Genomic DNA, 23,531 nt, shown 5'->3' on the forward strand with positions numbered 1-23,531 from the left:
TATAAATTTAGTGTTTGTACAACTGTAATGCCATACCATTTCACAAATATGCTATGTTTAAGTAAACTAAAAATTGTGAGCGAGTCCAGTGATAAAGTGTAGAGCTGTAACTGGTATACTCCAGAGATCTGGAATTTGTATAGCAGGCACAGCATTTCTCAGAATTATGCAACATTGTTAGCTTTTAAAATCCACAATGTGAAATGAGGAAAGGGTCTGTAGGCAATACATAAAAACAGTTCACGATTAACATATTGTAGAACTCACCTGACTGGAGCTGCTGTAGATGAAGTTGCAAAGAGATCAACTGGTGGAGAGGTATCAATACTTTTTGCTGGGGTAGAATTAGGAGATGTAACAGTTGTGGCTGGAGAAGACTGGAGACAAAAAATCAAAATACCCATCACTCAAAAAAGTAGTGCCATCATCAATATATAGACTAGCATAGGCATTCAAGTCTACCTTATCAACTAATATTACCTCTAATATGAAAATACCTTTTTTAGTGATTAAAAGTTAATCTGGGAACAACACAAAGAAATCAAGTCTCCATACAGAGTGCACTTCCCTCTCCTTCAAAGGCTGAACAGCACAAATATTCTTAAATAAGAAATGCTTTAATGGACTAGAAAATTTGAAAAACCACACAAGTACAGAACACTACTTAACTAATTGTGTACTCTGTTTATGGGATCCTTTACTAGCATGGGGGATGTCTGGTCACTGGGTAAGCTTCTTAAACCCTGCTTTTCCAAAGGCTCAAATCCCAATTTATCTCTTTTCTTGGAGATGCAAGTTATTCATCCTATGCATTTGGTTTCAGTGAAATTGAGAAAAGAAAAAATGGTCAGCTATAAAAAAATAAATACTATGTGGCTTGTTTCTTTGTACTAGCCATGTTTGCACATCACTGATTTCCACTGCAAACCCTCTACCCTGAGAAGCTTGATAAACCAGTTTAAAAGAAAATCCTTTACTTCCGTTCATGAAATGCTCCAACAAACCCAAGATTACGATTTGTTAAAACAACTTACTACAAGCAACTATCTCCTTAACAATTAATGGTGGCATTGGGAGATACCTACTCTTAGGTGCAACATCCAAATGCTGTCTGTGGCTCTTATGGCTAAAGTTTGTAGTCTCAACTTTCTTTACCCTGATAGGGATTGACAGTTTACCACTATCCACTTTTAAGAAGATCCTACACTAAGTCTTAAGCTGGTGGTGGAGGTGTTGGGAGTTATTTTTGCTATACACATCTAGGGAAAGAAATCTGCTCTTCCTCAATTTCTGTCCCATCCATCCTCCAACGTTTAAATGATTCTAGTTCCCCATCCATTACAATGGGTTAAACAGAAAACATAATTGTTGGCACTTTGTTTCTGCATGTATATAAATACCCTTTTTTGGTGAGAGGATTCTGTTTAGATATCGTACTGTTCCACTTTTGAATCATTGCATAGCACCTCAAGAGCTTTGTCTGGGTGGAGGCAGAGGGTAAAGGGAACAAGAATGATGAAGAGTTAACAACAAGAGGCTAATTGGTTAATGCGTAAAATGCTCTGAAGATGAGAAGTGCCAGTATCACCAGCCAGGGAATCACATGGTAGCTCCCTGGGAAAGTAATCTCTTGGGGAAAAAACAGCTCAAATGAGTAATTCTATCAAAAAAAATATTGGGAACATAAAGCAAACCGAATATTATCGTACATTCAGATAATTATAGACAAGCAAGTTCTTTGTTTGATGGTACTTTGAATAGATCAACAACACGTCTCCTCGAGGCTAGGAGCATGGGTGTTTAAGAATTTTGAAGTGCGACTTCCTGTGGGAAGAGAGAGATTGCCCTTTCACAAGAGTATTAAAAGCAGAACAGCAAGAAAATATGCAAGGGATTTGGGGTTATTTAGGAAGTGGGTAAGTATACTCATGGTAAAAACGGTAATCCAGTTTATGGGCTGGAGAAGAAAATTAGGAATGAAGATACTGTGCCTCTTCCTCAGTCTGAAAGTTAGAGGGTGGAGAAATCAGCATGATCCAGGAACAAGCTTCCAAATGGAGAGAGAGATTTAGATCAAATCCTACATAATGGATAATGCAAGAATGCGGGAGTAGGGTACAATAAATAGTCAGATACATCTCAAAAACAGGTCAAGTTGTGTGTAAAATGAAGTGTCAGCTCCAAAACCTTGGACTCCCACAGAGCTGCTCTGCAGGATTTTATAGGCAATTAGAAAAGTTTGATACCAGCAGCAGTTCCTTTTAAATATTTAAGCTATTACTGATGCGTTATATTTTGATACCAGATAGCGTTACAACTAATGCTGTGAGAACAGACCAAAAACTCAACTATAGCTTTGTTAACCTCTCTGTGGTCATATAGCAGTTTCTCCTATTACTAATGTACTGTCAGGGAAGCCCATAGTTCTCAGCTGTGCACCCTTACAAGAAATCACTTTTGAGGAAGCTGCCCTCATTTGACAAATTGCAAACGTTAAGATATACCATGAAAGGAGGTTTCAAGACTGCTGCATTTATCTGTTGTAACTACAACCACCTATTTGGAGTAATAGAATCAAAGACTCAGGCCACTCTTCAGTTCTTCACTCAGTAATTCACCTCGCAGAAGTCAGTCCGACGTTTAGCAGTGGAGGTATTTAAAAGGACTAAAGATTTTCCCATCAGAATAATCTGTAATTACTGTCTGAGACACTGAGTCATGCATCCCCTTGACTGGGGCTTGTTATTGTATTCTGTAACAACAAGTAATGAAGACTGAACATAATAGTACATGGTTGTAACCCAATAGCCCCTTAATGCCAGCAAGCAAGGGGGTTACAGGAAAGTCCCAATTCTTGTATGTACATTCTGATTCACCACAGAATGCCATGTGAAGTCTTAAATAAAAGCTAGGGTCACACTGTTTTTTAGTATCATTGTGAAATGTACCTACGGAAACTCTGTACAGAGTTATGCACATAAACAATGAAAATACATCATGAGAGTCTGTGTCAAGGTACAAGTCATCAGCAGAGGTGGAGAAACAGGTTTTCTGGCAGACATATAATGTTTATTCACCTCTCTTGGATGTACACTAAGCATTGTAAGCTAAACTGGATGTCTATTTACATATGAATGCATTGAAGAAATGTGAAGTCAAGAAGGCAGCAGCACACAGGAAAAACTAACCATGGGAGGGAGAGGGGGGGTCCATAGTGCTCTGGCTTGCTGAGTACACTAGGCAATTCACTTTTCCTCTATGTGCCTAAGTTTCCCCATCTGTAAGATATGGATACTGACCACCTTTGTAAAGCACTTTGAGATCTATGGATGAAAAGGCTATCGAAGAGGTAGGTATTATTACTACTATATTCCTTGGAAGAAGTAGGCATTAAAAGCTGTTGAAATACCTTGCACAACTGAAAATTCACAATAGCCACATTGTTCCTAGTGAGGTGACTATTTGATCCACCTGTCTTTGTAGAAGTCTTTAGTGTATACAAGTTTGATCTACAGAATGAGTTTGGTGTATGAATGAATGACTTGAGTCATGTTTCCTTGGCACTGACAGACAGATGGCAAACGTTTGCAGAGATCCTGCCCTCTGAGCTGATGTGACCAAGCCTAAAAAGAGGCAGTGCTCATGTTCTTTAAGGTCATTAGGATAAGGCTGGATGCTGCTTGGTATTAGAATTTCTATAACAGAAGTATGGAGACATTTGGGGGAGGGGAAAACCAGTGATCTGAAAACAGCCAAATAGGGGATGGCAAATCAAACAGAGGACAACTCAAAAAGGCAGTTTCCTCACAGTAAATATACCACTAGAGAGAAAGATGTAGGTGAGAGAAGCTGACATGCCACAGAGTCAGCTTCTCACTGAGAAATGGGAAAGGCCAAGTTGAAGGTGTGGACATCTGTTATGCCTCCACATAGCACTTGACTGTCATCTCCTGGCAAGGCAGTTCAACATTCTTTCAAGAGCATTCCCAACCACCATGAATTAGCAGCTTAAAATTCAAGAGCAGGTATCTAATCCCTGTTTTACAGTGGTTTCATTGTTTGCGTCCACCCCAACCCCCCTCCTTTTTTTTTTAAACTAATGGCAGTTTGCCTAGAGCTTGGGATATGCGGAGGTTTCTTGGGGTGGGGGGGGAACTAAAAAAAGCCACACATACCCAAATAAAGATTTTTTCTTAAGCACCTTTAACTCTAATGGTAATTTAAAAGCACATGCTGACAGAGCAAAAAATCAATCAATCAATCTTAATTAGTACATAAGCTATTAATATTTACCTTGCTCAAGGGAGAAGGAGCACCAGAACTAAAAAGAAAAGAATATAATGAAGATTTTCAAGCTAAGTACATTTTAGGAAAGCATGCTGAAGAAACATCAGAATGGTATTAAAATAGTTTTTCAAATTCTCATTAAAAATTATTTAACCAAAGAGATTACAAACAAGTATGCTGGACTTATCTAAAAGCCATTTCAAAACCAATACATGCTGTAGTTTAACTCAAAGTCTGTCATTTTAGGAAATAAAGAGAAGTTTTAGGCTGTGAAATACTAATACCTATGTTTAGTACTGTTTGTGGCATTTGACACCCTGGGCCAAGTCTTCCAGTTCAGACCCAATGTACTTCACACAAGAATTTTAAGTAAGGCAGCAATTTACACGTCTGCTTTTGGCCCCATGAAAACTGTTTGGGTTTTTGAGTGCCCTAGCTGTGCATTTTCTTAAACAAACAGCTATCTATGGGTATTATAAAAAGAGTAATTGTGTCACTGATTGCTGCTTTCACAGAACATCAGCTGGTTAAAAAAACCTGAAAAAGAGCTCTGTGAGAGCTCAAGAGTGTGTCTTTCACCAACAGAAACTGGTCCAATAAAAAGATATTATCTCATCCACTTGTCTCTAAATAGTTTGAGTCAGCCAGTCAGTTATCCCACTTCTAGGCTAAGCTTTTTTACTAATTTAATAGTCAATTTTTTGTACCAGTTAAACTTCTGGGTACATTCCCAGTTGTAAAAAGCGACAAAGAGTCCTGTGGCACCTTATACACTAACAGAAGTATCGGAGTATTCACCCACGAAAGCTTATGCTCCAGTACTTCTGTTAGTCTATAAGGTGCCACAGGACTTTGTCACTATATACAGATCCAGACTAATATGGCTACCCCTCTGATACCGGATTCCCAATTGTGAAATTGATCAGATAATTTTTCATGCATTTAAACTGTAGTTAAGACAGCTAGTTCTGAAATACACTATTAGATAGTCCTCTGTGCAAGAGAAAGCAAATATTCCTTGATTAGATGCAAATATCACTGAACACAAATATATACAAAGCTCATGAAAAAGCAACTTAAGCCTGGTCTACACTATGATTTTAGGTCGAATTTAGCAGCATTGCTTTGATTTAACCCTGCACCCGTCCACATAACAAAGCCCTTCTTTTTCCCCCGATTTAAAGGGCTCTTAAAATCTATTTCTTTACTCCACCCCCGAAGAGGGGATTGGCACTGAAATCGGCCTTGCCGGGTCAAATTTGGGGTAGTGTGGACACAATTCGACAGTATTGGCCTCCGGCAGCTACCCCAGAGTACTCTATTGTAACCGCTCTGGACAGCACTCTCAACTCAGATGCACTGACCAAGTAAACAGGAAAAGTCCCACAAACTTTTGAATTTCATTTCCTGTTTGGCCAGCATGGCAAGCTGATCAGCACAGGTGACCATGCAGAGCTCATCAGCAGAGGATCATGGAGTCCCAGAATCGCAAAAGAGCTCCAGCATGGACCGAATGGGAGGTACGGGACCTGATCGCTGTATAAGGAGACGAATCTGTGCTAACTGAACTCCATTCCAGTAAACAAAATGCCAAAACAGTTGAAAAAAATCTCCAAGGGCATGAAGGACAGAGGCTATAATGAACTCGCAGCAGTGCTGTGTGAAAATTAAGGAGCTAAGGCAAGCCTACCAAAAAACCAGAGAGGCAAACAGCCAGTCTGGGTCGCAGCCCCAAACATGCCACTTCTATTATGATCTGCATGCCATTCTAGCGGGTGCAGCCATCACTACCCCAACCCTGCGTTTTGACTCCGTCAATGGAGTAGAACGCACCACGGAAGCAGGTTTTGGGGATGCGGAAGATGAGGAGGAGGAGGTTGAAGACAGCTCACAGCAAGGAAGTGGAGAAATCTGTTTCCCCAATAGCCAGGATCTTTTTCTCACCCTGGACCTGGAGACAGTACCCCTCGAACCCACCCAAGGCAGGCTCCCGGACCCTGAAGGCAGAGAAGGGACCTCTGGTGAGTGTACCTTTGTAAGTATTAGACATGGTTTAAAAGCAAGCGTGTTTAATGATTAATTTGCCTTGGCATTCATGGTCAGTACAACTACTGAAAAAGTCTGTTAACGTGCCCAGGGATGGAGTGGAAATCCTCCAGGGACATCTCCATAAAGCTCTCCTGGATGTACTCCCAAAGCCTTTGCAAAAGGTTTCTGGGGAGGGCAGCCTTATTCCGTCTTCCATGGCAAGACACTTTACCAAGCCAGGCCAGTAGCACATAGTCGGGAATCACTGCAGAACAAAGCATTGCAGCATATGGTCCTGGTGTTTGCTGGCATTCAAATGACATCTGTTCTTTATGTGTTATCCCAAGGAGAGTGATATCATTCATGGCCACGTGGTTGAAATAGGGTGGTTTTATTAAGTGGACATTGAGAGGTGCCCGTTCCTGCTGGGCTGTTTGCCTGTGGCTGAACAGAAATGCTCCCCACTATAAGCCACACGGGGGGGGGGGGGGGGGGAGTGGTGAAGCCATCATCCCAGAGAATTGGGTGTGTGTGTAGGGAGAGGTTAGTTGGGTTTGTGCTGCACGTTAACCTGGAAACTGCAGCCCTGCCTTTTAAATTGCCAACCCATTTTAAATGGCCAACCCAATGGCTGCTTGCTGTGGGAAATGAGGGCCCTGCTGTTTGAAACCATTCCCACATGTTATGAAGGTTAAAAAAGCCAAAAAAGACTGGCTTACCATAGCTGCCCGCAAGCCAAATTCTGTTTCCCGCCCCTGCGTGAGTGATCTCTCACACCAAACCGGCATACCCTCAATAAGAGGCAAAATGTGATCTTGTACTAAAAGCACATGTGCTATGTAATGTTAACAGCAAGGTTTACCATGAAAGTGTACCCATTGTTCCATAAAATGTGTCTTTTTAACTACCACTCTCCCTTTTTTTCCCCCTCCACCAGCTGCATATGTTTCTTCTTCACAGAGGCTAGCGAAGATTAGAAGGCAAAAAAAATGTACTCGGGATGAAATGTTCTCCAAGCTCATGCTGTTCTCCCACACTGACAGAGCACAGCAGAATGTGTGGAGGCAGACAATGTCAGAGTGCAGGAAAGCACAATATGAACGCGAGGAGAGGTGGCGGGCTGAAGAGAGTAAGTGGTATCAGCTTGCTGACAGATGGCAGGAGTCAATGCTCAGGCTGCTGGAGCATCACACTCATACGCTCCAGCGTATGGCTGAGTTGCAGGAAAGGCAGCAGGAGCACAGACCACCGCTACAGCCCCTGTATAACCAACCATCCTCCACCCCAAGTTCCATAGCCTCCTCATCCAGATGCCCAAGAACATGGGGGGGGGCCCTCCGGCCACCCAGCCACTCCACCCCAGAGAATTTCCCAAGCAGCAGAAGGCTGGCATTCAATAAGTTTTGAAGTGCAGTGTGGCCTTGTCCTTCCCTCCTCCCCTACCCCTCCCAGCCTACCTTGGCAGTTATTCCCCTATTTGTGTCATAAATTAATGAAGAATGCATGAATGTGAAGGAACAATGATTACTGCCTCTGCAAGAAGTAATTGAAGGAGGACGGGAGGGTGGTTAGCTTACAGGGAAGTACAGTGAACCAAGAGGGGGTGGGGGGGGCAGGATTTCATCAAGGAGAAAAAGAAAAACAACTTTCACACCGTAGCCTGGCCACTCATGAAACTGGTTTTCAAAGCTTCTCTGATGCACAGTGCGCTCTCCTGTATGCCAGGTGACTTGCCTCAACCTCCCACCCCACCATAAGCATCTCCCTCTTACTCTCACAGATATTGTGGAGGGCACAGCAAGCAGTAATAACAATGGGAATATTGGTTTCGCTGAGGTCTATCCGAGTCCGTAAACTGTGCCAGCGTGCTTTTAAATGTCCAAATGCACATTCTACCACCATTCTGCACTTGCTCAGCCTATAGTTGAACAGCTCCTGACTACTGTCCAGGCTGCCTGTGTATGGCTTCATGAGCCATGGCATTAAGGGGTAGGCTGGGTCCCCAAGGATAACTATAGGCATTTCAACATCCCCAGCGGTTATTTTCTGGTCTGGGAAAAAAGTCCCTTCCTGCAGCTTTCGAAACAGACCAGAGTTCCTGAAGATGCGAGTGTCATGTACCTTTCCTGGCCATCCCATGTGGATGTTGGTGAAACATCCCTTGTGATCCACCAGGGCTTGCAGCACCACTGAAAAGTATCCCTTTCGGTTTATGTACTCACTGCCTTGGTGCTCCGGTGCCAAGATAGGGATATGAGTCCCGTCTATCGCCCCACAACAGTTAGGGAATCCCATTTCAGCAAAGCCATCCACTGTGATCTGCACATTTCCCAGAGTCGCTGCCCTTGATATCAGCAGCTCTTTGATTGCTTTGGCTATTTGCATCACAACAGCCCCCACAGTAGATTTGCCCACTCCAAATTGATGCCCAACTGACCAGTAGCTGTCTGGCATTGCAAGCTTCCACAAGGCTATAGCCACTCACTTCTCAACTGTGAGGGCTGCTCTCATCTTTGTATCCTGGCTCTTCAAGGCAGGGGAAAACAAGTCTAAGATCCATGAAAGTGCCCTTATGCATGCAAAAGTTTCACAGCCACTGGGAAGCCTCCAAGACCTGCAACTATGTGGTCCCACCAGTCTGTGCTTGTTTCCCAGGCCCAGAATCGGCATTCCATGCCATGAACCTGCCCAATTAACAGCATGATGTGCACACTGCTGGGGCCGGCACTTTGTGAGAAGTCTATATCCATGTCTATGTCCTCATCAGCCTTGTCAGCGCACTGTCGTTGCCTCCTCGCCTGGTTTTGCTTTTGCAGGTTCTGCATATCCTCCTGGATAATGCACATGGTGTTTACAGTGCTCATAATTGCCGCAGTGATCTGAGCAGGCTCCATATTCCCAGTGCTATGGCGTCTGCACTGAAAAAAGGCGCGAAACAATTGTCTGCCATTGCTCTGACAGAGGGAGAGATGACTGATGACATGGCTTACAGAGTTGGCTTACAGGGAATTAAAATCAAGAGGGGGTGGGCTTTGCATCAAGGAGAAACACAAACAACTGTCACACAGAATGGCCCCCTCAAGGATTGAACTCAAAACCCTGGGCTTAGCAGGCCGTTGATTTCATGGAGGGAGGGAGGAGTAAATGAATACAAAACAAATCTGGTCTATTTCTTGTTTTGATCCACTCCATCTACCTTATACATATTAGGCTGGCAGCAGACAGTGCAATACGACTGCTAGCCATCGTCGTTATCTCCTGGCTGCGCGGCAGAAGATGGTGCATTATGATTGCTAGCCATCATCATCTCCTGGCTGCTCACAGTATGACTTGAAAAGGGAATGACCTGGCTGAGTCACTCCCATGTCTGCCCAGGTGCCCCGACTGACCTCACCGAGGTCGGCTAAAAGAGCATCCAGGAGTATGACCAACAACAGCTACCAATCGTAATTCACCGTCTGCTGCCAAAAGGCAATGGACCTGCTGCGTAGCAATGCAGTACAACGTCTGCTAGCACCCAGGAGATGTATGGTGATGGTGAGCTGAGCGGGCTCCATGCTTGCCATGGTATGGCATCTGCGCAGGTAACCCAGAAAAAAAGGCGTGAAACGATTGTCTGCTGTTGCTTTCGGGGGGGGAGGGGGCCTGACGACATGTACCCAGAAGCACCCGTGAGACTGTTTTTGCCACCTCAGGCACTGGGATCTCAACCCAGAATTCCAATGGGCAGTGGAGACTGCAGGAACTGTGGGATAACTACTCACAGTGCAATGCTCCAGAAGTCTATGCTAGCCTTGATACTATGGAAGCAGTCTGCCGACTTAATGCTCTTAGAGCATTTTGTGTGGGGACACGCACACGACTGTATAAAAACGATTTCTAAAAATACAACTTCTATAAATTTGACCTAATTTCGTAGTGTAGACATACCCTGACTCATAAGAAACTGGCTAGATTTAATCAGTCAATCTCCTCAATAAGATGAGCACCTAAATATACATGCAAACAAGAGCGTATTAAAAAAAACAAAAAACAAACAACTTACCCTTCACTAAATTGCACGGCAAACAGACATACAGAAAGAAAAAGAAAGAATGCCTAGGTTAAGTGCACTTTTAACTTTTTTCCTCAAATAAGTGAACAGTTAACAAACATCTAGGTAAGAGGCTGCAAGACAATTAGAAAAATCTGCCCAGCAAATAAAATTTGTAAAAAATTTTTACAGCAAATAAAGTAATAGTGAAGAACCAATTTATTCTTCCTCAAAATGGTCCTTGTACAAAAGCAATACAAGTTAAGCGGATGGCATTTTGTTGCAGCGTATATACAGGGGGTTTTTAGGTTAAAATTAACAACTCCATAAGCAGTGCTTGTATACAGAAAACATCTGAGAAGTCAATGATGCTAACTAAATGATATGATTAGTCTGTTCTGAAAAGTGAATCATAAATGACATAAGTGCAGGCTGTCTTCAATATTGATGTTTAATTAGTTGGTGTCAAAACAAAGCAGAATTACATTTGCATAGGTCATACTTGGTTCAGATATAAAAAACAAAGGGAAATCTTAAAATAGCTGTAAAAAGGGATTGCTTATATGGTCATAATGGTGTGAAAAAAAATGAAATCTCAAGCAGCGTTTAAAGTCAAGTATGGGGAAACAGACCCAGTATAAATTAGAGGAACAACAAATACTGGGATGAACACAGTGTGATGCTGCTATACTCCCAATGGGCAAATGGAGTCTCACATCACTAGGCTTCCCCTACTTCCCTGGAAGTTCCAGCAGAGAACAGTGATACACAGACCACTTTCTCTCTTCAGCGGTCTTGCAAAGAACTTAAATGTGGCAGCTCTAAAACAATCAACATAGCCTGAAGAATTAAAGATGATTGGATCCAAGTGTTGCTCTAGGAGAGACACGAGGTGAAACCAAGAGCTACCTCTTCTTTCAATAAGAAGGAAAAGAGGAAGCTTTGGATGCTGGGTGTCCCCTCTGGCCTGGAGGGGCTTCTCTTTGTGGCTTGATGAATTTTTAATCTAGTTCTACACATGTAATAGGATCGTTTTACCTGTTCCCAGGTTTTTTCCCTTCCAATGTGTTTAGATGCTGTTCCAGGGTCTCCATAAGACTGCTGGGAGCCTAGAAAGTGAATGTAAAAAAAAAGGTGCACATTTTTTTCTTTAAACACACTAAATGATGGGAGCCTTAAGGTTATCAGGGCAATTTAAATCATCTTCTGCTAAAAATAAAACAAATTTGCACACTCATGCTATAATCCCAATTCCACTCCACTGTGTAAAGAAAAAAAAAGTGTATTTTCATGCTGGAATTATCAAGACAAAAAAGCACTTCTATAAAAAGGCCAATTCTGAAAACACTTATTCTTTGCAGAGTTATAGCCAACTCTTTCTTTACTATACAATTATTGAATCCTATGTACATGATGTGCTCACCATGCTTCTAGCCAGATCATGTGTTTGACATTGACAACAGCACAGGCATCCACAGGTTAAGTGAAAATCACACACACAAAATCTACACAAATATTTATGCTCATATCAACTGGGTGTGTTGTATACAGTGAGTCTAAATTAGCTTTTAGCTAAAACACTGAATTTTTCCCATTTGTGGCTAATCGTTACAGTTGTATTTATCAGCTAGTATTTTCCACTAAAAGGAAAAGTGTAAATTAAAAAATGGTCCAGATTAATTATAGAAAGCTATGCTCTGAATTTGAGCACTTTCCAGGTAATAGCATGAAATATCTACATAGTCTGGTTTAAAAACAAAAACAAAAACAAAAAAAACCCCAACCACTTATGAATATATAGGACAGGTTATCAAGATTCAGGAGCCAGAAGAAAATAAAATTCAAAAATCCCAATTTCAGATACTTATAAAATGAAATAAATCTCAGTCTAATGAAGTTTGACTAATACTGCAATCATTTTTCTTAAACGCAAGATCCTCAGTGTTTTGAGACTTTAAATAACCAGATTTTATAGCCAAATAAAATACCCAGGCATGCTGTTGTTGTTACAATGGTGGATAAAAAGGAAAGAACGCAAGAACAAGTTTCAGTGTCCTTAGCTACTCCAGTATAAAAATAGTGCCTAGATAAGTAGATTTCCATGAGACCAATGAGTGAACAAGAAGCCCTTGAGAGCTACAACAGTAGATAAACAGCAATATTTTATCAGGGTTACCAGTTCATCAATGGTACATTCTTTAAAAGGGGAATTTTCATTATCAGTGATTTGCAGATCAACCAAAACTCTTGTCAGCAATACCTAAAATGTTTGTCATAAATAAGTTTTAATATCTCACTGTAAATATATGCATTGAAAATTTAAAACAAAACAAAAAACCTGTCATGCTTGAAGTCAGTGCTATTATTTCCAATATGCACATACAGTGTTACTGAAGACAATTTCAAGTGCCAGACTAAAATCAACTTAAGATACCACCACCGATATCAAATGTGAAATACATACATTAGGGGAGGGGGGAGAGAAGGGGTTAACATTCAAACATGGCCAAGTGTGAAACACTCTGAGCTGTCTTAACTATTTGAAAAGTTCTATATCTATTTACAAACCCTAACATTTGAAATAAATAATGCAAGCACTTGCAAATAGCTCAGGACAGATAACTTCATTAATAAGTGAAAAGGTTGCTAGAATTCACCGGTAGTGAAAAACAAAAGCCACAGAAGTTTCAGGTTTGCTAAAAAGCAACAGATTTGGCCATTTGCCTCTATTTCTCCCTAGGCTAATTCTCTGTTATACAGGGTATCCATTTTTGTGGATAAGAGGAATAATGATGAAGCATTTAGTATTTTGTTGGGCACACTGAGTGTTCGGCCAATTAATATTTCAATATTCTAGCTACAGTATTCAGGTCTCTTCCTGAGACTTAATAGTTTTCCAATGTACTATTTGTAGCATTTGTGCTAGATTAGCTTTTAAAAACAAGTGAACTTTAAAAAGTCTGTCTGATAAAGCTATAGATAGGGCTCCAGAACTAGGAGTTCCAAGGCCTCAGAGGTCATAGTGCCACACCCAAACAGAGTGACCAGATAGTAACTCTGAAAAATCAGGATGGGGTGTGTGGGGGGGAGTAACAGACCTCTATAAAAGAAAAAGCCCCAAATATCAGGACTGTCCCTATAAACAAACATCAAGACATTTGGTCACCCTATACCCAGACCAGTTAAATATGACGCTTAATAGCATGCAGCTGGCAACATTTGCTATTCAGAAGTTGACACATTCATGGGGATAATCTCTGGCACAGATGACTAGGCAGTATCCACAGAAGGTGACTCTCTAGAGTTAGCAAAGTCAGCATAATCTTCTATTCAGTTTGGTGGTGGCTGCCACAAGCCTGTTCTCTCCACTTCAGACAAAACTAATTTATTCTGTTTGGCTACCAAAATTTAAAATCCCTCATGTTTTCTAGCAACTAAGACACCCACCTCAGCTTCCAACTTCCCGAACCTGAACCAGAAAGACTAAAATTTATATGAAGCAAAAATCCAAGCGCAAGAGACATGGTTGGGTAATAAACAGAAGTATTTATGAAAAGTTAAAACCCACTATGTTTCCCTTCTTTGGGGCTGCAAAGCATCAAACCTGGATGCCAAGTTGAGAGAGTAGCACTGTGTACATGTAAATCTTCTACATGAGACATTTTGGGAGGTATATTAACATCACTAAGGAATACCACTAAAACCATTCTAGACCTAGTAGATGGAGCCTTAAGAATACAGAGGTAATGTCACTTTACATAAAATATAACTGCTATTTCAATTAGAGCTGGGCAAATAACTGCTTCCTCTGTTCAGCAGCTGAACAAAAAAAAATTAAGAAATTTCAGATTGCCAAACACAAATCTGGGGTCTAACAAAAAAGAAAGTTTCATCTGAGGTCAAATGAAGAATTTAATTTGACATGAAACAAACATTTTTTAAAGGGCTAACCTCCAAACCAAAACTGAAGTAAAATTGGAAACAAAGAAATTTCAAATAAAAAAAGGATTTTAAATTTCAAATGTGCTCCTGGTTGAGAAACACTGTGCTAGGGGACCAATTATCTGAATCTGGTGGAATTTAAACACCAGTTTTGGAATATATTTATTCTCAAAATCCAGGTCTCTCTGGTGACTCCTTCGGTACCAACCTGAGGTTTCCTGCCCAGACTGGACTCTGCCTAGATGCAAGTTTCATCAGTGCCTCAGAATTGTTTGCTCCTGCTATGCCTGTCAGACTAGATAAGAACTAGTAACTGATTTTTCAGTGACTGTTTACTTGACGTGGGCATCTTTGGTGCCAGATATTGATCCAAGATTGATCAGGGACCCTGACTTTTAAGGTTTCACATTAAGAAATATTGGCACTGTCTGTGCTTAGTCAGTCAGGGTCTAAAATATAAACACGACACACTGCCCTTTTACTATTAGCTCTGAATGTTCAGAACGTTCTGAGACAGAAGCTGCTCATGCAGTCCAATGGACATTGCTTTCCTGAAGGCTGCAGAAGCGTAGCAGCATAATAAGGGCAAATATGCAGAAGTACTTCAAGAATTAATTTCACTGTAACAATTTCTGGGTGCTTCCTGTGTTCTCAGTAACAGCCATAACCCAAGTTAAAACCTCTTAGCCTAAGGATTTCATAATCCACATGTGACAAAGTGTGGAAGTGTCTAGTATCTTATCACTATCATGTGAGACTGTGGCCTGGTCTACACTACGTGTTTAAACCAATTTAGCAGCGTTAAACTGATTTAACGGTGCACCCGTCCACACTAGGAGGCCCTTTATATCGATATAAAGGGCTCTTTAAATCGGTTCTGTACTCCTCCCCAACAAGAGGAGTAGCGCTAAAATCGGTATTACCATATCGGACTAGGATTAGTGTGGCCACAAATCTACTGTATTGGCCTCCGGGCGGTATCCCACAGTGCACCACTGTGACCGCTCTGGACAGCGATCTGAACTCTGATGCAGTGGCCAGGTAAACAGAAAAAGCCCAGTGAACTTTTGAATTACATTTCCTGTTTGCCCAGTGTGGAGCTCTGATCAGCACGGGTGGCAATGCAGTCCCAAATCCAAAAAGAGCTCCAGCATGGACCGTACGGGAGATACTGAATCTGATCGCTGTATGGGGAGACAAACTGTTCTATCAGAGCTCTGTTACAGAAGACAAAATGCCAAAGCGTTTGAAAAAAAATCTCCAGGCTACACAGTGCTGCGTGACAAGCATAACGGAAAGCCAAAGAATCAAATGGATGCTCATGGAGGGAGGGAGGGAGGGGGTACTGAGCACTCCAGCTATCCCACAGTCCACAGCAGTCTCTGAAATATATTTGCATTCTTGGCTGAGCTCCTAGTGCCTGTAGGTTCAATCACATTGTCTGGCGTGGTTCAGGGTACAGCTCGTCAATTTATTCCCTCCCCCCCAACATGTGAAAGAAAAGAGAAAAATCGTTTGACTTTTTTCACTGTCACCTTATGTCTACTGAATGTTGGTGGTAGACGTGATGCTGCAGCAGTGAAGAGCAGTATCCGCTTTTCTCCCCTTCCCGGTGGCAGACGGTACAATATGACTGCTATCTGTCATCACCATCAGCCCGAGAGTGCTCCTGGCTGGCCTCAGGTGAGGCTGGCCAGGGACGCCTGGGTAAAAATAGGAATGATTCCTGGTCATTCCCAGTAGATGGTACGGAATGGCTGGTAACCGTCCTCATCATAGCAACTGGGGGCTGAGCTCCATCAGCCCCCTCTCCCTTTGATGTGTAAAGAAAAGATTCTGTACTGCCTGGACTATCATAGCAGTGGGATGCTAGGCTCCTCTCCCCCACACTGCTTAATGTCCCGCTTGGACTGTCATAGCAGCAGGAGGCTGCCTCCCCCTCATTTTATCTCACTAACCAGTCACTGTTTCTTATTCCTGCTTTCTTTACAACTTCATGACACAAATGCGGGGGACACTGACACGGTAGCCCAGGAAGGTTAGGGGAGGAGGGAAGCAACGGGTGGGGTTGTTGCAGGGGCACCCCCCATGAATGGCATGCAGCTCATCATTTCTGCAGGATCTGACACGAGCAGCTGTGCTCTCTGATACACTGGTTCTCTAGTACACTTGCCCCACATTCTAGGCAGGACTGACTATTTTTAGAAACCATAAAGGAGGGATTGATTCGGGGAGTCATTCCCAGTTTTGCCTTTGCACCCCTGGCTGACCTCAGCCAGGGGCACTCATGATAGCAGCAGACAGTACATAACGACAGATAACCATCTCTGCTATCATGCAAAAGCAAATGAATGCTGCTGCGTAGCGCTGCAGTAACGCCTCTGTCAGCGGCATCCAGTACACATATAGTGACAGTTAAAAAAAGCTGAATGGGCTCCATGGTTGCTGTGCTATGGCATCTGCCAGAGCAATCCAGGGAAAAAGGGCACGAAATGATTGTCTGCCATTGTTTTCCCGGAGGAAGGAATGAGTGATGACATTTACCCAGAACCACCCGCGACAATAATTTTTGCCCCATCAGGCACTGGGATCTCAACCCAGAATTCCAAGGAGCGGGGGAGACTGCGGGAACTATAGGATAGCTACGGAATAGCTACCTACAGTGCAACGCTCCAGAAATCGATGCTAGCCTCGGACCATGGACGCACACCGCCGAATTAATGTGCTTAATGTGGTTGCATGCACTCGACTTTATACAATCTGTTTTACAAAACTGGTTTATGTAAAATCAGACTAATCCCGTAGTGTAGACGTACCCTGTTTCTCTATTCAGTTTTGTATAGTTGCATGATAGTGCATAGAGTTAAAATCAGGGAGGGGGGTAATAAAGGGGTTAAAGAATGAGGAGGAGGCACAGAGCTTCTAGTAAACACCTTTAAAGCAGCTAACAAAAATAATTGCACCAGACGTAATTGAGATGAAGAAGCTGAGACCCCAAAAATAAGAGACCTTAGAAGGTGGCCCTGGCAGAAAGGAAGAGGGAGAAGTGGTCAGCATGCTATGAGGCTGATACAGACTAGGGGAGAGGTAGAGCTGTAGGCAAGTAGCCTCTCTCTAAATGAGACCTAAGCATCTAGGCCAGGAGCAGCTAAGGTAAAAGAAACGCAAGATTCATGTGGCCAGGCCTCTTATTTTTACTCTATGTCTCAGACTGTTTTATTCCTACTGGTAATATTGAACAGTACTTGTTTGAGAAAGCTTTGTGGTCCCTGTGCACTAAGTACTAGTCACAGCTCTCAGAGAGAACTCAACAGCACGATTCAAATCCCAGTTGGGCCTGCTGAAGTAATCATAGTTGGTATCCAAGAGGACATAACTCAAGTCCTGGTGTCACAACTCAAAGCACCAGGAGCAGAGTTCCCTGAACAAAACTCCCTCCCCCTTCCCCTCCCCCCAAGGAGCCCAGGACTTAAAACCCTCCTGAGAGCTGAAACAACTCAGAGAACACAGCAGATCCTTGGACAGTCTGGGCCCAGGACAGCACTCCCATCCACTTTCCTTCCCGCTTCTTCTGATGTTACACTTGGACTTGGCCAGTCTGGGTCGTGCGTGTGCGAGTATGAAAGTGGGTTAGGGCTTGGGGCCTTAACGCTTTCTTTTTTCCCCTGAGTGATGTGGGAGCGTTCCCAGCACACACTGCTGTTATTTTATTATTTTATCAATAAAGCTTTAAAATTTAGACACTTGGGGTGCCTCTTCATCTCCTCCCCAAAAAAGATCTTGTGGCCCCAGCCTGATCAACTGTGGCCTCAGGCAGATTGGTAATGAAAATCTGTCACACTGGTCTAAAAGCGGGAAAAATCACAGAATTCTACCCTCTGAGAGATAAAGATCTGAGGCCTGACATCTTTGGGGTGCACTCAGACCTCAAGAAGGGCAGTGGTGCAGCAGCTACCCTAGAGGCTGACACCATATAGCTATTACTTTGTAAAAAGAACACTGCATTCAGTGTTTCAAGTTATGCAACAATTTTAGCTTCCAGCAAACTAAAATAGAAACTGAACTATTTAAAAAGTAAAATTGTTGTAAATGAAGTATTTTAGATTATATAAAAACCCTCAGGAATTCCTTAGGCTTCAGTTATTTTTCCTCAAATCAAGCCAAAGATGTTAAATGCAAACTTTTATTTAGCTTTATTTCATTTCTGAGCTTTAAGAAACTAGGGATATTTTCCAGTCAGAAGAAACAATTTATGGAATATTGTAGGGAACCAAACATTCAGATACTTTTATTTTATATTTATAAGCAGTGAACATATCTATTAAAAATTCATTAGATGTTTATATAGTTGCTCTCCAGTTTGGATTAAGAGCTTTTAGTTTCTGTGCCATTTTGCAGGCATTGAGATATGCAAGAAGTTATAATTTGATCTGAGTACACTGTTTGGCATTCATTAACAAAAATTTTCATGCTACTGTGCATCAAGGCAAACAATTAACAAATATTGTTATGGTTCTAGTTAAAGGCAGGAATGCCATATTGATATTTGTAGTTGCTGTAAGTAAGGAGTTGGATCCAGGTTTGAGTATCAAGGAATAAAATTCTGCCTCTAGTTTTATCCCCTTACCACGTTTTAAAGTTTAAGATGCTCTTATTTGGTCATATTATGTCAACTTCTGTATATCTATAGACCAAGACACTCTGCCAGAGGTGAAATTACGAAGTAGGTCAAAGCACAAATTCAGTGCTATGACACCTTTGTCCATTTTTCAAATGCAATACTCTCACTCCTTGTGGGATAAATCTGCACTTCTACAAGGGAGAAAAGACTGCCAATCTAGTTACAAACTGTAAAACAATAGTCAGAAAATGAAACTCGTCTTCTGGAATTAAATGACCAGCAGAGCTCGATCTGCCAAAAATGGTTGACGATTTGCAATTTCCTGCCTTTTGCATTTGAGAAGGATTTCAAGAAATGTATATATCAGGGCACATGCCAATTATCTGACTCTTCCTCATACAGTTTTAGCTTACTGTGTCTTTCCTTACTGAATCAGTTTATACAAAAACTGAAAAACTAAAAACTTACTTGTGTGAGATCAGGAATGTCTCCTTTGTCAATTCCAACTTGCTGTGGATTTAAAAAACAATTTTATTGTGAAACCAGTCATATGCTACAACTGCAGCAAGTATTCAATTTGATTAAAACAGTCACATTTTCTCTTCAGCTAACTTCTTATGCATTACATCTCAATATCATTAAGTTATAAAGTCTGTAACTTATGTACCAATTTTCTCCCACAAGCCACTCCCTCACCCTTCCTAACACCTTGAAAATGCTGCAATGCTCACTTCTAGGGAGCAAAAAAAAATAAAAAAAATTTAGAAACAACCCCACAAAACTCAATCCTCACTCAGGTCTTATACTCCCTAGCACATACAAGCAGAACTTTTCGGTCTGAAAAGGCAGCAGTAGTGAGCTCAAGAAAGCATTATCCAGGACTCAGAACTCTTTCTAAAACTGCCAGTTAATCCTCTCTCAGTCAGCAAAAACTCCTGCAGGAGCTGCACCTCTTCATCCTTCAATCTGGGTTCCTTTTGCTTATGTCCCTTTCAGCTCTTTGGAAAACTAAAATAAATGTAAAAACAGGGATCTCAAACTCAAATCACCACAAGGACCACATGAGGACTAGGATAGTGGCCTGAGGGCTGCATCACTGACACCTTTTCATATAAAGGTACAAACCCACCCACCCCTGCCCTGTCCCCACTCCATCCCCTTCCATCAGTCCTCGCCCTGCCTCTTCCCACCCCTTCCCTGCCACATCCCTATTCCAACCCCTTCCCCAAATCCCCGCCCTGCCTCTTCTCCACCTCCTCCCCTGAGTGCACTGCTCCCTGCTCCTCCCCTCTCTCCCTCCCTTCTGGAAAGTGCTAAGCATCACCAAACAGTGGGAAGTGCCTGGAGGTAGGCAGAGGAGCAGAGACACAGCACTCTAGGGGGGAAGATGGGGCAGCGGATGAGGGGAGCTTGGCAGGCTGCAACAAATAACTCCGTGGGGCTGCAGGTGGCCCGCAAGCCACGTGTTTGAGACTCCTGTGTTAAAATATCCATCTTTGCGAACATTCTTAGTCCAGTTGTGCTGTGGCCCACAGCTTCGATTTTTCTGTCCCAGTTTTTTTAAGTCTCAGCTCACTGCCTTGAGACTTGCACTCTGATTTAGAGTTTTCAACTCCAAAGCCACTTGCTTGATTTTAGAATGTGATCTGCTTCTTCTGCCCATCAAAAAAGAAAGGAAAATTATAAATCTGAGCAACGTCCATGTAGCAGGAGGATATTATGAATGGGCACACTTGCTGCAGATTCTACTTGAGCTAGGAATGTTGTACAAGAGTGTCAAATCTAGTTGTCAGCGTGACACCTGAAGGTAGATCTTCATGAAGATCATTTCTAGTCCCCAAAATTGCCACCCTCTTCAAGGTTACATTTAAGTCAGGGACTGTCCATTGGCACAGGTGGTGGTTCTAATCATGAATAGAATGCAACAAGCTATGGTTAGTTTTGGTATCTTGTGCTTCAACTCACTACTGACGCCCATACGGACCAAGAACTTTAGAACCTGGATTTAATCGGCATTGCTTGAGCTATAGATAGCACACAGCACATCAAATATCTGAAAATAGAAGTTATATTTTGATACATGTGCTTTTTAGTCTGATATGGAGAAAATATACAGCTTATCCTTCAGCAGATAATATTTGAGGTTACTTACCTCTGCAACTTTAAGAAATTCAGATACTCTAGTCATTCTAGTCAGAAATCGTTTGTAGATTTCAAGAGCATCTTTACACTGTCCCTTTTTCATTTCAAAAAATTTCTCTGGAAGAAAAACAAAAAAGTGAACAACCATTTTCTCTTTAGCAGTATGTCAGTCACTGGAACTACATTTATGGTAGATCTGCACTCATCTGCAATCCTACTTACAGAAAAATGATACTTCAAGAATTTAATTGCCAAGTGGTGTATTGATTGGTCCTATTGAGGCCTTTCCCCTCCTCCTCCATTAGCTAAAATGTAACATTATCTTAAGTTATGACTACATGACAATTAAAGTTTAATTGGTGCACGTGGTTAAAATTTCATTTCCCTCTACATATTTGTGAAACTAATTGAGCAGCTCTTCTAGTCATTAGTACAAGTTATCAAGTTACATGACCAGCAGATAAAAGTCAAACTTCTCATAATTTTCATTGTGAAAAATTTTTAGTATGATCTGTGAGCAGGTTTTTAAGTTTTCAGAAAACCAGTTTTAGAAATATTTAAACAAAAATAGTGAGTACACTTTTGTGTACCTATCACTAATTTAAAATAAGCTGAAATTATTTGAAGTTCAAGGAGCTTTTTCTCCCTTCTTCCTTCCCCTTTAAGCATACTATATTGAACAATAGAACTCAGAACTCAAACTGTTGTTCTCACTTTGGACTTTGAGATGCTCTCTTATGCTCATTTTTCAAATTCACAACCATTCCTATAAAACAGTGTCGATGCAGGTTTCTCAACCCTAAACACTCGAAGAGGCATCATGAAAAACCCATGAAGGTTTATGAAATAGAATACAAAAACAAACACTTCATAAGCACAATTTATTCCTCAAAGAGGGACGTTTTATCTAAATCATAAAGAAATTGCAAGATTTTAAGCACCACCTTAAACAAACAAAAAAAAAAAAACAAGCACACACACCCAAGCCTTTAACCCAAATAATTAGTTCTTCCACAAACAGCTATCAATTTCTTCACTTTTGCAACCCTCAGAAGCAGCAACAGTAGGTAAGGTCCAACTTCTCAACTTTTCCCGAGAGCCAGCAAAGGAGCACATGCCTGAGCACGCATGCACACACGACTCCCACTACTTCCTAGCGCCCCAGGGAGAGGTTTGGGGAAGTAAAGTTTGCCCCAACTCCACATGGGAGTCCTACTAAGGAGACAACTTGATCTCAACCAAACAGAAGAAATTCCCCTCTGTCAGGGCCTGGAGAACATCATGCACACAAACCTCCTCTACCCCAATGCAGTCTATTAGGCCATATTATTGCATGCAATAGGAAGGGCAACTTCCCACAAATAAAAACCACAGCTACACAAAATTCAAGAATTGAAGAGAATGTTCCCTGGCTAGCTTGCAGCTGTAGTTATTGCAAGTGTGCCATCTGCCTCCTTATCTTCTTGTGGCTGGCATAGTTCTGAGACACCCTGCCTCAGTTTCCCCTCTTTCAGGTTCCACAATGAACTCCAAACACAAAAGGCTTTCATGAGCTCCCACATCAGTCACCCTTCTTGGGGTCGGATTTCATTAACAAATGTTCAAAATTAACACAGAAAATCTCCCACAGCAGCCTTAAACTGGGCACAGCCTTTCCTCCCTGAGGTATAGTCTGTTCCTGCTCTCAAAGCAGCTGAAGAAGATACAAGGCCTGACCTGCCTTCTTTGTCTTGTCCCTAGCAATAAAATACAACTTCTAGCCAGGGCTTCGTACTCAGCCACAACTCCCTGGGCTTCCAGCCTAGAGTCTCTCTTCCTCAGGCACCATGGCAGCAGACTCTCCTTTCTGGCAGCCTCACTCTGCAGTCCACAGGCTTCCTTTTTCTACACCATTTCAGCCTGGTTTAGTCACATGACTTAATTCATTCTCCCCAACTTGGGGAGCCATATCAGTTTTGTCACAGGTGGGCCAAGACCTATCTCCCTTTAAAGGGGCCAGCCACACTCTGGCAGTTACTGTTCTAAGCAACAGTAGGTACAGTTTTCAGACAGACATGTCATTTCCAAGTTAGAGGCTCTTTAAATTTGTTTACAGTTTTAAAGCAAACTCCATCAGAACCAAGAAGTGGGGGAAAACACAAGACAGGAAGCATTTTAGTTCATCATGATGGCGTATAAAACATTAGCTCTGTTTTATAAAAAAAATCTACATTTTATCAGCTTTGAGTTGCCTATGCTAAGAAAATGGGTGACTTGAAAGTAATAAAAAGGAAACTAGAGTCTCTCTCCAGTTCAGTAGTTGAAACTCATCCCAATTGGACAGTTACTAACTGTCACCGTACATGAACCCTCCAAGTTCCTGTTGAACTTGCCTCCATCATATAATATAACTGAAACCAAGTACCACCAGCCTTGTTGGCAGTTAAAGCAATATGGCCAAGGAAAAAAAGTCAGCAAGGGGTCAGAACTACATATTCA

The 23,531-nt window shown here is 41.9% G+C and overlaps 1 protein-coding gene across 7 annotated transcripts in view; it reads right to left on the reverse strand.

Moving 5' to 3' along the window:
• The window catches only part of SNAP91 (synaptosome associated protein 91), a 173,576-nt gene that overhangs the window by 76,319 nt on the left and 73,726 nt on the right, over nucleotides 1–23,531 (reverse strand). For all 7 annotated transcript variants that reach the window (XM_030555842.1, XM_030555837.1, XM_030555838.1 and 4 more), the window contains exons 8-13: nucleotides 21,064–21,170; nucleotides 19,380–19,421; nucleotides 11,387–11,457; nucleotides 10,361–10,366; nucleotides 4,294–4,321; nucleotides 268–377 (exon numbers count right to left, since the gene is read on the reverse strand). In XM_030555842.1, the coding sequence (XP_030411702.1) occupies nucleotides 268–377; nucleotides 4,294–4,321; nucleotides 10,361–10,366; nucleotides 11,387–11,457; nucleotides 19,380–19,421; nucleotides 21,064–21,170 (364 nt within the window). The remainder of the gene's footprint in view (nucleotides 1–267; nucleotides 378–4,293; nucleotides 4,322–10,360; nucleotides 10,367–11,386; nucleotides 11,458–19,379; nucleotides 19,422–21,063; nucleotides 21,171–23,531) is intronic.

Source organism: Gopherus evgoodei, chromosome 3 (assembly GCF_007399415.2).
Source record: "Gopherus evgoodei ecotype Sinaloan lineage chromosome 3, rGopEvg1_v1.p, whole genome shotgun sequence".
NCBI lineage: Eukaryota > Metazoa > Chordata > Testudines > Testudinidae > Gopherus > Gopherus evgoodei.